Source organism: Solanum stenotomum, chromosome 1, assembly GCF_019186545.1.
Source record: "Solanum stenotomum isolate F172 chromosome 1, ASM1918654v1, whole genome shotgun sequence".
In the NCBI taxonomy this organism is placed as follows: Eukaryota; Viridiplantae; Streptophyta; class Magnoliopsida; order Solanales; family Solanaceae; genus Solanum; species Solanum stenotomum.
In genome coordinates this window covers 7,839,728-7,855,662 of record NC_064282.1, presented here as the reverse complement: position 1 = coordinate 7,855,662, position 15,935 = coordinate 7,839,728, and the positions used below count along the sequence as shown (strand labels likewise).

Genomic DNA, 15,935 nt, shown 5'->3' with positions numbered 1-15,935 from the left:
TTATAAAAGTATATTATTTTTTCTTACTTCATCTTTCCCCCCTCCCCCCGTGCCCTTTCATATATTAATTTAGGTATTATTTTATTTTATTTAAAAAAAAATTCTACTCACTCCACGTAACCCTCCTCTTTTAATTTTTTTCTTGATTTGTGTTATATATATATATATATATCGAAAATATGTTTTGCTTGCCTCCGCAAGACTTTTTTTAAAAATAAATTTTTATATGTTATATTTGATACACGAAAAAAAAATCCTAAAAATATATGTACATATCTAACACAAAATGAGAACAATGTAAAAAATAAAAAAATTAGGAGCGGAGGGTTAAATAGGATGGAGTAAAAATATTATTTTGGTGAATGAATGGGTGGTTTGTGAAATGTTATGTGCCAAGGTTTATTCAAATAAAAGAGATAGTGTATTACACACATCACTGAGGTGTGTTTCTCAAACAAATAAGTGCTTAGCTAGTTTAACACTCTCAATAATTTAGGTATGAAACTAAAAAACGAGTGGATAGTTTAGGTGTATTTTTGACACTTATCTCTTTAAAAAATGAGTCAATTGTTAGGATCCTTAACTTAATATTTACTTAATTAGATAATTTTATATCATTTTTTATTTATTATAAGGGTAAAATAGTAATCTAACTTTCGTCTAACATTTTACCACTTTTGATTACATATGATATGATAGTATGATGATTAGATGAGAAAATATTCATGTGTAATGGTATGTCATGCATCTATTAGTCCAATGTAAATATTTAGCTAGTACGGACAAACTTTTACCTCTTAAAAGATTTAATTCCCAATTTCTACTCATATATGTTAAGATTGAGTTGGCAAATTAGAGGTGAAACTATATTTCTCATACAATTAACCCCCTTATTCTTAGCTTGTATTTGAACATGTGATATAATGTCTTGCTTTCAAATTAATATTTGGACATGCGATTTGAGATCAAATCCTACAAAAGAAGTTTGATTTAAAATATCAAATGGTGATTTCATTTTTTATAAACTGCAACGGTACTTGACATATAAGTTTATATTTTACAAACCATCATTGAATTTCGCAAGAAGAGACTCATGCTCAGTGTGAAGAGATTATTTATACCATGCGAAAGTATGTTATTAAAAAATAACTAATTACTATTGTTGTTGACTCGTGAATCTTTATAAAATTATGTATATTTGAAATTAGTTTGTAATCACAAAATATTTATTTATAAAAAAGACATGGAGATATGTGATTTATCGATGTGGCACCTTAGAATATTCCGATATCAAATCATGATTTTATATCGCATGTTCAAATCGGCCATAAAAAATATTTACTTTGATATATTATGCATGTTAATTTAAATAATTAATTTAAAAGTAACAAATTAGAAGTTGAGTCCACACTGACTGATCATGGTTATTACATTTACTGATTTGATGTAAATATATATATTGGGAATACAATTGTTTTTCCTTTACTTTGGATATTATTTATTCATTCTTTTTATGGATGACATTTTACGTGGTCTGATACCATACGAATTGAGTGAATATCTCATCTAAAAGTTTAACCAGTTAAAGAAAGCTTACTTTTTATCTATTTAATCGTACTCTCACGCACTGCTACAAGTAAGTCTAATTTTTACTAAACTAAACTTGAAAATAAAACGATTAAGGATACATTTGACTAAATGTTTATCATTATTTATGATAGCAATAGCAAGAAAAACGTTCACATGTTAGGAAATAGGACAAATAAACTCAAATATAATAGGTTAACATACATCTTTTCAAAATATGGAAGAAAATTTGAAATCTACTTCTATTTTAAAAGTTGATTTTCGGAAAAAGATATTTATGACTTAGCAATTCAATTTATGAATTTCGGAATATACAATCATTTTAACAAAATAGATATTTAGTCGCAATAAAATTTTACTTTTAGCGGCAAGATTTATTGCCGCAAAAATATGTAGTGATAATTGGGTTAATGTTGTTGCATTCAAACTAGCTAAAGTCTTTAACAATAATTACATAGAGTATTAGTTATAAATGTTCATATTTATTATTGTCGCTAAAATATAATATAACGATAGTTATATTATTATCGATAAATAATTACCTTAAAGTCATTTATTTGTAGTTAACTAAGGTCTTTTGAAACCTAACAATAGTTTTTATTTTTTCCTAAATCTATCAAAGGGCCTCTATGAAAACCTATCAAGTAAGGTAAAAAAATAAATTAAGAAAAACACGATAAATAAAATAACAACAATTAAGTGTGCAACATGGATTGTTGATTAGAGCTGTCAAAAAGGGACGGTCCAGCCCCACTGGGCCCAAGCCTCGAGGGCCAAGGAATTTGAAGGGCTAGGGCGGGCCGATCCTTAATTTGGTAGGGCCTGAAAATGCTCAACCCAACCCAACCCTAGAAGGGCGAGGGCAGGGGCGGGCTAGCCCTTCTGTTTTTCTTTTTAATTTTTTTTCTTTTCAAACTTATAATTCTTTAACATCAAAAAAATGAGAAGATTTTCAAATCAAATATGACAAACAATGATGTTGTTTCAATAACACTAACAAAAATCTAGTGTAATTAACATGTATCTTGCATACGGGATATGCGAGTGAGATAAGAGAGTGACAAGCAAGATAGGAGGGAGGCGAGGGTGCGAGATTTGTATATGTATCCTAGATACATGCGAATCTATGGATAGAGTGTATCTAGAACAAATTAACCCAATTTTGAGTCCATATATTTCGAGATACTTTCTGGGTACGAAGATTTATAATATTACAACATAGCGTGTATTCAAATAATTAGATTATATACTAGTGAGATTATTGTAAATTACTCTTGAATAAAAAGTTTTGGCCCATGGGCTAACCCCGGCCCATCCCCGATCAAGCCTCAAGGGTCAAGGGCTTATATGGGTCGGGCTTATAAGCCCTAATTTTAAATGAGTTTGAAAAATCATATTCCAACCCTACCCCAATAGTGGGTAGGGTTGGGCCGGCCCCATGGGCTAAGCCCATTTTGACGGCTCTATTGTTGATAATCTTCTTTATTTTCTCTCAGTTTGTTTTTCAATATCTATGATTTTATTTATTTATTATCTTCTACATAATATATTTTTGCCTCATTAATGTCATTATTTGTATTCAATTTTCAATGATTTACCTTAGAAATTTTGAGGAAAATCAATCTGTTTTCACTGAAAGAATCACTTCATTTTCAAGTATAGTGGATGGTAGCAACATTTCAATCTTGATTCAACACTGTGAAAGATGTGACGTATCAATCCAAATTAAATACTCATTCTTTTAGTAAAAAAAATTGATTATTTAAATTTTTATTTTTATAAATTTATAATATGTTTTGCTAACAAAATAATAGTATATTAATGTATTGTAATTTAAGTTCTTAAATACATTATGCATGCGATTTTTTTTAATAAATCAAGAAAGGTCGTAAAAAAAATCAAAAAATCTCACCTATTAAGTTTTTTAGTGTATTTAATTTACTCGGCATTAATTTATTTTTTTAAAAATTGATATTATTTTGTTTGTTTTTAAATAAAAATCTAATTAAGTTGACAAAAAAATGAACATGCTATTTTATTATTTTTTTCAGTTGATGAAACAAAAGCATGCTTTTAATGTGAAATAAATGCATTTCTTACAAAATAAAAATGTTTAACTAATTAAACAACAAACTCACAAGATTAGGATATACAATTTAGGACAAATTACTTAACTACACTCCTTTACTTACCTTAATATCCATTTATCCCTACTTATTTCAAAAATTTCAAAAATCCCTTATTAATCTATGTATCCCGCATGTATCCCGTGCACAACGCTATGTATCCCGCTATGTGGAATGTATCAAACCTAATGTATCCCGTGCACAACACTATGTATCCCGCAAACATCATTTTTAAGGGATTTTTGGTAAATAGAAAACTAGAAGGGATAGGATGTTATTTAGTACTTATAATATGTGGTTCCTATAATTTATACTTTGTTGAATACTTGAATTATAAGGTGTTTTTTGCAATAAATAAAAATTTAATGTATAAAAGACGAAGTTAGTAAACGATATGATATATGTGTTTCATAGTCAAATATACTTATTTACTCTCTTTTCCTTCATTGTAATAGTGTAAGAAGCAATTAATCAAACAAATTACAATTTTATTTCATAAAGCATCTAGATAACCATATGAAAATAAGAACTTACACAATTTCATTAAAATAAATTCAACTTAAATTCTTCTTCTCTTTTCTAATGTAAAAAAACATACTAGAAATTTATGGTAATAAAATAAAGATTGGCATCTTAGTTCATATTCATCTTTACTATCCTTAGTAATGACGATAACAAGAATCACAAAGAACATTCTCATGGACTAAGATTTATCACATCACGGATAATAGTAGAAAATAGGCCTTCTGATGTACTGCATTGGCATAACTCGAGTCGTAAAAGGATGAAAAATAATCGGTGCGTTTCCACCACCATGTGGAATAACATGTGGGTGAAAGAAGCGAGATCGAAGTACTGGAGGACGATACAATGACTGACTATTCATTCGATGAAAACTCCTAAAACATCCACAATTAGCACAAATAAATTCTTCTTTAGTTCCATCATCACCCTTCTTCACAAATTCGCGACATCCATCAACCGAATAGTCACCAAACTTAGTAGCATGATTTTTTAGGCATATACCATATTTTATCGTCATATCACCACTTGAATTTGAGCTTGAGTTGTTTGCCATTTGCTTTTTTTTTTTTGGCTAAAGACTTAAGAGTGAAGTTTTTATTTTTGCCTTTTGGTTTGAGTTTAAACGATCTTTAATAGTGTGAATAATTGTTTAATTTTCAACAGATCATTAATTTCCTATTGACATAATTTAATGACCCGAGATTATCTATAGTAAAGTGAATTTACTTAAGTGATACTGCATTAAAAACATCTTTACACAACGTTTGAAAATATACATACATATAATAATGATTTAAATAAGTGTATAATTAGTCATTTAATAAGATGAGGAAACATTTATGTGTAATGACATGTTATGTATTTATTAATTTGTTGTAAATATTTAGGTCCCATTTGGTCATGTGACATGAAATAATGACTTAAAATTATGAGATGAAATTGAAGTTTTGTTTGTACATTTTATGTTGAATGTTTCTAGAATCATAAAACCTCATAACTTGTAAAACTATCAAAATTGTCTCAAATCTTTATACAATCTTAACAATTAAGCAAAAACTTATAAAATCACGTGATATACTATCAAAAGCTATTCTAAAATATTAAAATATTTATTAATCAAACTTTAATTCTATATAAAAACTAAACATAAGTGGTAGTGTCTAGTATTTAATATAATTCTCCCACATACTATGAATAATCTTCTGACGTTGAACTTGCATTCTCGATTCTATGACCGAGAAGACGAACGATCATTGTTACCTTGAGTCATTTGTTTGTCAATTTGGTTGGTAAATAAATTTGATAAAAGATAATGAATTTTGTTAATGTAATGTACAGTAGCAATTGATTTAAAGTAATAATAAATTTTATGTTGGTAAAAATAATCGTTATATGAGAATAAAATGATTTTAAAAGTAATGATATGAATTATATATTTTATTTACATATGAAATAAATGGTTAGTAGATAAAAATGTGGAGTTATTTTTATAAAATTTAAACTTGTGGGTTAAATTTCAAATTTAAAAATTCTCAAATCATAATCTTTGGAGAATTTGAGATTTTCACTTGTCCAAATGTTGATTTCATCTCATAATATAAAATCAACATAAATTCACATGTTCAAATGCTTATTTCATCTCATGATTTCATATAGCGATATGAAATTGCATGTCCAAAGTTTTACCTCTTAGAAGACATTACCCCTTATCTCTACTCATATAACTTCTAATTTAGTAGTCAAATTAGAGGTGAAATTATATTTCTCGTACGACCTTTTATTCTAAGCTTGTATTTGGATATACGATATGATGTCTTGAATTTCAAATAATAATTTCATTTTTTTTAAATGCTAAAACTTGACCTATAAGTTTATAGTTTGTGAACCATCATTTTTAATTTTGCAAAAAAGGACTCATGCTTTGTGTGACGAGATTATTCTACCATGTGAAAGAATTATATTAAAGAATAACTAACTACTACTATACTATTGACCATTGAATCTTTGTAAAATTATGTAGATTTGAAAGTTTGTAATCACATTATTTATAAAAAAAATGATATGTGATTTATCGATGAGGCACCTTAGAATATTTTGATATCAAATCATGATTTCACATTGCATATCCAAATCGTCCATAAGAAAATATTTGATTCAATGCGGTATTTATATTGATTTATTAACTTAATTTTAAAATAACAAATTAGAGGTTAAGTCCATACTAATTGATCATGTAGATATTACATTTACTGATATGATGTAAATATATATTAGGAATAAAAGTTTATTTTATTTATTTAAGCATTATTTATTCATTTTTATGGATTACTTACTTGCACTGATACCATACTGAACTTAGTGAATATCTTATACAAAAGTTCAAATTGTTAAAGAAATCATATCTTTTATTTATTTAATCATACTAACAGACACTGCTACAAGAAAGTCTAATTTTTTACTAAGCTAAACTTGAATAAAAAACAATTAAAGATACACTTGACTACTCCATTGTCTTTATTTGTGAAAGTAATAGCAAGAAAAACGTTCACCTAATAGGACATAGGACAAACAAACTTAAATATAATAGGTCATCATACATTTTTCAAAATATAGAGAAAAATTTGAAATTTACTTTTTTTTTCAAAAATGATTTTTGGGAAAAAATATTTATGACTTAGCAATTGAATTTGTGCTTTCAGTATAAATAACCACTTTAACGAAATAGTTATCTAGTGATAATAGAATTTTCTTTTTAGCAATAAGATTTATAGCCATAAAAACATATAGTGATAATTGAGCTAATGTAATGCATTCAGGGTAGCTAAACTCTTTAACAATTTTTACATAGAGTGTTGAACATAAATACTCATATTTATTATTGTCGTTAAAATATAATATGACGATAATTATAGTATCACCGTTAAATAGTTGTCTCACAATCATTTATTTATTATAGTTAACTAAGGTCTTTAGAAGTAACATCTTAAAATTAAAGTTAGAATATATATATATATATATATATATATATATATATATATATATATATATATATTATTTTTCTAGATATATTGCATATTTTTTTAATTGCTTAAATTTATTTGTTTAGGCCTTGTGCATTCTTATTTGAATTGGAGTACTATGTATCCTATATATCTTATATATGAAATATTGATTTACGTGAAAATATACTTCTCATATATGTACTAGATGATTTTAAGTTTAAATGCTTGGATAAATCAATCTCTTACAAAAAATAATTTTTATGTTTAATTGCTGCCAAAATTTACACATATTATATTATATTTTTTTTCACATTTCTTTCATCCCATGATCTCTTTTGAAAAAGTCCATTTTTTTTTTATAAATTATAGGAACCACATATTATAAGTACTAAATAACATCCTATCCCTTCTAGTTTTCTATTTACCAAAAATCCCTTAAAAATAATGTTTGCGGGATACATAGCGTTGTGCACGGGATACATTAGGTTTGATACATTCCACATAGCGGGATACATAGCGTTGTGCACAGGATACATTAGGTTTGATACATTCCACATAGCGGGATACATAGCGTTGTGCACGGGATACATAGCGTTTGATACATTCCACATAGAAGGATACATAGCGTTGTGCACGGGATACATGCGGGATACATAGGTAAATAAGGGATTTTTGAAATTTTTGAAATAAGTAGAGATAAATGGATATTAAGGTAAGTAAAGGAGTGTAGTTAAGTAATTTGTTTTTTTTTTCTCTTTGATTGGGATCCAGCCCCATTCACACTGAAGAAGACGAACAATACTTCTTTTCAGTTCCCTCATTTCTACCTCTTCTCCTTTCATCTCCATATCAGTTTCTGTCTCCGCGTCACTGTTGTTCTTCTCAAACGTTTCACTAACCTTCGTCGAAGGTCTCACTGAGTATTATGGTGATGGATCATCAATGATAACATGGGGAATGCCTATCGTCGTGTTGAAGAAATAATTATATATCTATATAAAATTATAATTTCTAGATCTAAAAGTACCCTAAACCTAAAAAATATAGTTATTATTTCTACAAATGATGTTAAAAAAAATGATGGATCTGTAATTTCAAAAAGTACCATGGTTAGGATGACTAACAAAATGGATGGCAATGACAAACAACTTAGATGAAAGATTCAAGGTTTCAGGAGCACCAATTGGACATAATTCACCACAACAATCAAGTACATACCTTTAGATCTAGCAGCATAGTTATACCTACACTCAAGATATTTCACAACAAAATGCTTCTTGTTGTTAGAAGCCATGAGAAACTGAAAAATTAATTGAAGGGGAGTTAGCTAGGAAACAAGTCTTGCAGTGAGGGGAAAAAGGCAAAATAGTGAGTAGATAATATAGATGGGAGAAACGATTGTTTGCTTACTATGGTTGCATTATTATTAAATATTTGTTGACCAACTTAACTTGGATTTTATATATCTTTAGACTTTATTGAAGTCAAATATGAATGTATGATCAATGAAACCTAAAGAGTTAAAGAATAGATACCCTTAAAACTGTATCGAAATCTCAGAGACACATCTTAACTTAACTAGGATCCTCTTACCCTTGAACTCATTTTTTAAATGTACTTTCGTGCACCTTGTGTGCTAACGTACACCTAGCATGATTGCACTTTGTTGAGGCGACATTGACTAAGAAATTATCCATCTGTCATTAAAATTCTCAAGAGGACTAATATATAAATTAATGGACACATGCCCTTTTTTTAATTGGTCATTAGACAATTAGTTAGTACACATAATTATTGATATTGAAACTTATATATATTTAATTATTTTCATTTCTTTCTTTGTAAAATACTTATTCCCCTCTTAAACTTTTTTTCTCATTCATTAAATTCTTATCTTTTTAAAATAATTTTCAAAATTTTACTTGTATTTTCTTTTAAAAAAATTTTTCTTAAAAAGTGTCCTTTAATTTAACATTAATTTAATGTTTTATTTGACTTTCTTCATTTATTTTATTATTCATCTGAAATTGACCTATTTTAAATACAAAATATTTGAAATTTAATTTCATATTTTTTATGCTCAGTTAGCTGTCCAAACTCACATCTTTTATAACATGTATTTTAGTTAATTAAATTCTATGCGCCGATAGTATTAAAAGAAATGTTAAATCTATTGTGTAGTGGGTGATAGAAGTTGGAACTTGTTTAAGTTATAAAATGATGTGCTTTGGTGTTCAATTTTGCGCTTGTCGAGCTTTATAACTACTGCTTTTCCCAAAATCAGTATTCAAGTTAGCTAAAATGAGATTTTCTCCGTCATTAAAATCATGGATAATATCGAAGCTGCGATTAATTTCACATTGCTCTAAATAAGCCAATGGAGTAGCTGATTTTTTTTTTTTTGCTAAACATACTTCTTCAAGTGGATATAACACATTTTGTTTCTCCTACCAACAACTTTTATGAGAAGTAAAGGGTCTAGTTCAACTTGACAAATGCCAATTTTCATATATTAAAAAGAGACACGATGTGAATAATTTCACTATATCACTTTCAATTTTTCTTCTTCTTTGTTACCCACCATCAATAAATATTATCATCACCATTATCAATATTCATGTTTCCTTCTTTATCATATTCAATTTCCTTTTTTAATTTTTGCCACCACCTAGCACAACCAAACCCATATAATTGTCATCACCACCAAATAAAAAAACTGTAAAATTCCTTTAACAAAATCAAAAAAGAAAAAAAAAATTGAACTCCTTTAACAAAAGTAAAAACAGTTTTGTCCAAATCATAAAAAGCTATACTATATTGAATTGGTTATTGTGTTCAAAGATAAACAAACGTTACAATTGAAAACAAGAAGAAGCTACTAAAAACCCAAATAGAGGGCACCAGATTTTTTTTAATATAAAAGAATCTTGATTTTATCATCAACTTCATTGAAATAAAATTCAATTCGTTATGAATTTCAGCTAGCTAGACTTCTTCTTCTTTGAAGAATATCAAGATTCAAAATGGAGGAAAGCAAAGCTTGCATTGAATTTAAATATGTGTCTTTATGTTCCAAAAACACTTGAAGAAATGGTGGCGGCAGCTAGAGGGAGGTCTTTTAAGGGTGTTTCATTGTCTCTGATGATCCCAAATAAGAATTCCGACATGACGTTGATATACCCACCCCCTCTCCATCATCGTCTAGGTTTTGTATGTCTAAACATCATAGCTTCAAAATTTTCATAGCAAAATAAATTGAATTATTATTATTTTTCATTTATTTAGATTAATCTTACAGCAAATTAACCTAATTCCGAATAAGAAAAACAATTGTATTTTGAAGTTGTGATGAAAAATAAAAACTTGTGACGAATATTAAAGAATGAAGAAGAAGAGGATAATGTGAAGAAGAGGAGGAGGGTAGGGTGTGAAGAAGAAGAGATGCTGAGGGTGGGGCATAAGGAAAATTTTGATTATTTTGATGTTTTTTGACACGTATATTTATATTTTTTTTTGTCATGTCAGTTTTAAGAAATAAATAAATTCATTTTTAAGTAGTTAAAATGTGTAATATATAAATACTCACCATGCTAGTTTAAACGTGTAATTGTATTGTCGGGACAAGTTAAGAAGGAAATTTATGTCTTTTCTTACTATCTTAAACATGTGATGTCATGTGGAAATTAAGACCTAAAATATTGTAAAAAAATAAATAAAAAGAAAAATAAGAAAAATAAATTAAAATGGAAAACTTAATACTTAATATTATTAAATTCTATGGATCAAAGACATGAGAAAAAAGAAACCAAAATATTAAACAAGTAGAGAACACAGAAAGACTTATTTTAAGTAACTAATCCTTATTCCTTAGATGCCCATTTTTCCTAAGGGCCCAATTCTGCGTCTGGTGTTGTTAATCCAATTCTTCAAGAATTTGGGAGTGATTCCGATTTCATCACAAAAGGGGATAACTTGTTCGTTGTTCTTTGTCCATTTCCATCCCATGATCTCGTTTGCAAAAATCCAAATCCTCTCTCTTTGGTAAGGATCCAACCTTGTTCTCACTGAAGAAGACGAACAACTATTGTACTTTCTTTTCAACTCCCTCACCTCTATCTCTCCTCCATCCATCTCCATCTTTGTCTCCACATCAATGTTGTTCTTCCCAAATGTTTCACAAAGTTGTGCCTTAGGTCTCACTGTGTATTGTGGTGGTGGATTATCCATGATAACAAGGGGAGTACCTGTTGTTATAGTTGAAGATATAATTAATTACCTATATAAAATTATAAATTCTAGATCTAAAAATTCCTTTGACGTTTTAAGTAAGAAAGGCATAAAAAGCAATCAATTTTTCTTCTCTTTTAGTTTAGTGAACAAAATTTTGCCTTTAGATGTGTAGTTCTATAATCTTTAAGTTGACGGTAAATATAATTTAAAGATTGCCCTAAAAAAGAGTCACATTTGACCTACGAAAAAAAATAAAATCAACAAGTGAGAGATATATGGGTTGAAAAAAAAGTATGATTGATCTTTGTGATTTCAACAAGTACCGTGGCTAGGATGATTAATAGAAATGATAGGACTCTCCACCCCGTCCTCTACCTCCACCTCAACTTTTCTATGGAAATTTCGATGACAATGACAAGCAGCACAGATGAAGGATTCAAGGGTTTCAGGGGCACCAATTGGACAAAATTCACCACAACCATCAAGTACATAACCATTAGTTCTAGCTGCATAGTTATGCCTACACTCAAGATATTTCACAAGAAAATGCTTGTTGTTGTTAGAAGCCATGAGAAAGAGAGAAATTAATTAAAGGAGATTTAGCTAGGAAATAAGTTTAGCGGTGAGGGAAAATAGGCAAAATAGTGAGTAGATAATATAGATGGGAGGAAGATTGAGGTGTATGCTTACTAGGGTTGCATTGCATGGGTCAAATGACATTTGGAAATAGTTAATAAAACAAAACTTTGTACTTTATTGAAGTGATTCATGATTTTTGGAGTACTCCAGATATTAATTGCCATCTACTTTCTGTTTCTGCATTATCAAGTACTTGCTTTGTAAATTCATATATGGAATTAATTCGATCAGAGTATTTATAAGACTAGTTAGAAGCTATTTAGTTATGGAATAACCAGGGATTACTGACCCATTCTATAGCTAATCAATTTCATATTTTCTAGTATAAAAAAGGATGACATATATAATACTCAGTAAATAACAGAGCTAATTAATAGAAATATATTTTCTATGTTCATGAGTTGCCGTCCAAATTCACATTAAGTAAGACTGATTCTTTTCGTATATTATGTCTTCACACAACACAATATACCATGTATTTTAGTTAATTAAATTCTATATATGCATTGATAGCCGACCTGCCAACATATATTGTGGGAGAATACTCTTCATTATCATTAGAAAATGTTGCTTAGTGGTAAACTTGAAATATGATAAAATTTATTATTAGCAGAAATTCTAAATCTATTTTGTAGTGGCTTCTTTAGTGATGGTAATTGAAACATGTTTAAGTTAAGTGATATGCTTAACTTGTTGTTCAATTTTGTGCTCATCGAGCTTTATGGGTACTGTTTTTTCCAAAATCAGTATTCAAGGTGGCTGAAATGAGATTTGTTATACAATTAAAATCATGGATAATATTGAAATCTTGATTAATTTCAAATTGCTTCAGATAAGCCATCGAGGTGGATAACCACCATTCCATCAGTAAAAATTACCTTTTTATCTTCTTTATCTCGAAAGAATAATTAGTATTTTATTTTTTAATTTTCGAAGATTAGTATGTATATATGTAAAGTCAACAACAAGTGAAGAAATCCATTAAAATCAATAAGCTCGAACAACAAAACAAGACCTTTGAAACATAAAACGATGGATCAATCGAAACTTGAGTAAAAAGGAAATTATAAATGAAAATGACCAGGTTGGGAAGATAGCTAGCTTGACTATATATACTCGTAGGAGTATATTATATGTCTAACCCTAGTTACATACCCCACCCAAACAAAAACATACAGAAAAAAGCAAGAACAACAACAACAAAAATAACACTTCTTAATTGGGACAATTATGATTGTTAGAAGATGTTGATTGTCCGGCTTGAGCAAGGTGTAACTTTTTGATTGCTTTGCCCTTGGTTTTGATATACATCTCAAAACCATCTAGCTTCTCATCTTCACCCTTCTTGATCTTCTTATTCTTTCCATTTTCTGATCTCATGTTTAAAGTCCATTCTAGCTGGTTAGCCAGTATCTGTGGTTTTTCTTTCTCATATTCTTCAACAATATGTTCATCCCATGACTTTTTTCTCTTATTTCCACCATCATTTTTGTTATTATACACCCACTTTTGAGTAGCTCTAGCCATAATGGATTCCGCCAGTGCAATTGAAACTCCCGGAGAGTCAAATATTTGTGCAGTGATATGGCTGAGATGATTAATATTTTTGGTGTTTGATGATTCCTCCATCTTCACATCTCTTTGGGTCACAGTCTGTTCAAGAGTGGATGCATAAACTTGTTGTCCAATGATTTTTATATATATATATATATATATGCTTTCACTTTTTCTCGAGGCAAGTATTAATGCAAGTATAGATTTAGTGGATATGACAATCTTTTGAAATCTTAAGTATATGGTGGAAATTTTCTTATTAGGTAAGTAAGAAATTAAATATTTTTTATTTCAACTTTCTAGTGCGAAATTTCTATTTGGAGATGAAAGATGAAACCTTTTTTTTTTTGGAATTTTAATAGATCACTTGGTTTGACTATGTAAATTTTTACCATGATGAAATATTTTGTAATCTTATAATCTCTTCCCTCATTTTTCTTCTCTTACCCTGATGTAATTATGTTTATTTATTTAAAGAAACAACTTTTTTTGTAGAATAAGATAAATTATTTCATACATGTGACTTAGTTTGATTTGATACATAATTTATGAAATCAAATGAGATTTTTAAATCTTGTCATCTTAAATCAATAATCTATACAAAAAAATTTCTTTAAATAAGTAACTAGTTATAATTGATAGCATTAATTTTAAACAGATGAAAATAGAAGAAAAAAATATTAATTGAAACAGATCTAAAAAAAGTTCGTAATTTTGATAATAGATGAAAAATTTAAAAGTATTTTTATGTTTTTTTTTTGGCAAACAAACAACAATTCAATGATTCATTCAAAAAAGTATGACAATTGATATTTTAATAAAATTCTAATAAAATTAATCTGTTGTTGTGTTGGTGGAACCTGATGATTGTTGACATCCAACCTACGATGAACATTCCGATGACAGTGACAAAATTGACATTGGAAAAATTCTATGCTACCGACGGAACCACCAGGAGCAAAAGCTTGGCACCCATCGATAGCGTTAACACTTGCTAAAAGACAACGGTTGCACTCACCATAAACAACTAGACCTTTAGGCTTAGAAATAGCCCTAGCAGCTTGATTTGCTCGAAGCATGTTAGCCATGATTGATTGGTAATTTCTTTTGGGGAAGGATATATGAGTATTAATTTTCTTTAGAAATAGTATGTTAAACTTTGAAGAAATGGTCCAGTTAAATAGAAGGGTCAAAAATTATAAATCTGCTAAAAATTGAAATTATTAATTATAGTAGACTATACATTGAATTGAACTTAGAGCTAAAATTAATTTTGAGGAGAAAATTTGTCTCATTTAAAGTTTATTACAGTAACACAAAAAAGATGGAAAGTTAATTTGGAGTTGCATTTTGCACCCCTATATTTTTTTAAAAAAAAAAACTTTCAAAATAATGAAATCACTTATTTTTGTTAAAAAAAAAACATTCACATGGGCAAAATTGGAAAACAAACATTTAAAACACACATAAAATTAAGAAATGCTCAATAAAAAAATATTGGCCTTCTTCCAATGCAATTGGTGAGCGTTGTTTTAACGTTATGAAACTTTAAAAATATATAATATTTTAATGTATAAAACTTAAAAGTATAAATATATACCAAATTTATATTTAATTTTAAACTTCTTATTTAGCCTTAATAATATTATCATATAAATATTATAATACATCTAAAATTATAAATTTTACTTTTCTTTAAATATCTCAAAAAATTATTTATCTTGAACATTTCATATTCAATCATTTACCTTACAAAACCAAATCAAGGGAAAATAACTTACAAAAAAATAAAAATCAAATTGGAAAGCTCTTTATTAGAAGTCTGAGGGAAAATCAGTCAACTAAAAAGCCAACAATGGGAGGCTTTTTTAATTTTGCCCTTGCGGAGTTTTATTAATTGTATTCTAATTTTGCCCCTGCGGATTTTTTTTTAAAAAGAAAATAATATGTAAGAAAATAAAGAGGTTAGATTGCAAATTATAAAATATTAGGATTAAATATAAATTACTAGGAAAAAAGAGATGTTAGGGTGTAAAATGCAATTGACTCATTTATTTTGAATATACTTATTTTCAAACTTTATTTCAAAATTAATTAGCTATCCATATATTAGATCCAATTAAGTAGATTTTACTACTATGACAAATAAATATGACCTCATAATATGAATTATTACGTCATTGCATAGTAGTTGATTAGAAAAAGAAGTACTATAGTTGGTTTATAAGAATTATCATAATTTGTATCCCAAATTTGAAGAACTATTTTGAGC

At 28.2% G+C, this 15,935-nt stretch overlaps 2 protein-coding genes across 2 annotated transcripts; both read right to left on the bottom strand.

The window, feature by feature from the left end:
• Nucleotides 1-11,107: 11,107 nt before the first annotated feature.
• LOC125853893 (zinc-finger homeodomain protein 4-like) lies at nt 11,108-12,040 on the bottom strand. Its single transcript, XM_049533645.1, has 2 exons — nt 11,794-12,040; nt 11,108-11,484 (listed from the first exon to the last, which is right to left on the bottom strand). The coding sequence occupies exons 1-2, from the start codon at nt 12,038-12,040 to the stop codon at nt 11,108-11,110; spliced, it is 624 nt and encodes a 207-aa protein (XP_049389602.1).
• A 1,284-nt stretch (nt 12,041-13,324) lies between these two features.
• LOC125853563 (zinc-finger homeodomain protein 7-like) lies at nt 13,325-14,751 on the bottom strand. The gene is made up of 2 exons (XM_049533280.1): nt 14,524-14,751; nt 13,325-13,762 (listed from the first exon to the last, which is right to left on the bottom strand). Exons 1-2 carry the CDS (start codon nt 14,749-14,751, stop codon nt 13,325-13,327), a joined length of 666 nt encoding a protein of 221 aa, XP_049389237.1.
• Nucleotides 14,752-15,935: the final 1,184 nt, after the last annotated feature.

What these genes read in the sequence shown, in the direction of transcription:
- LOC125853893 (XM_049533645.1), bottom strand. Translation starts at nt 12,040, where the DNA reads ATGGCTTCTAACAACAACAAGCATTTTCTTGTGAAATATCTTGAGTGT. An exon ending in TATTAATCATCCTAGCCACG is followed by an intron (nt 11,485 to 11,793) that starts GTACTTGTTGAA and finishes CTATAACAACAG; the next exon opens with GTACTCCCCTTGTTATCATG.
- LOC125853563 (XM_049533280.1), bottom strand. Translation starts at nt 14,751, where the DNA reads ATGGCTAACATGCTTCGAGCAAATCAAGCTGCTAGGGCTATTTCTAAG. An exon ending in TGGATGTCAACAATCATCAG is followed by an intron (nt 13,763 to 14,523) that starts GTTCCACCAACA and finishes ACTCTTGAACAG; the next exon opens with ACTGTGACCCAAAGAGATGT.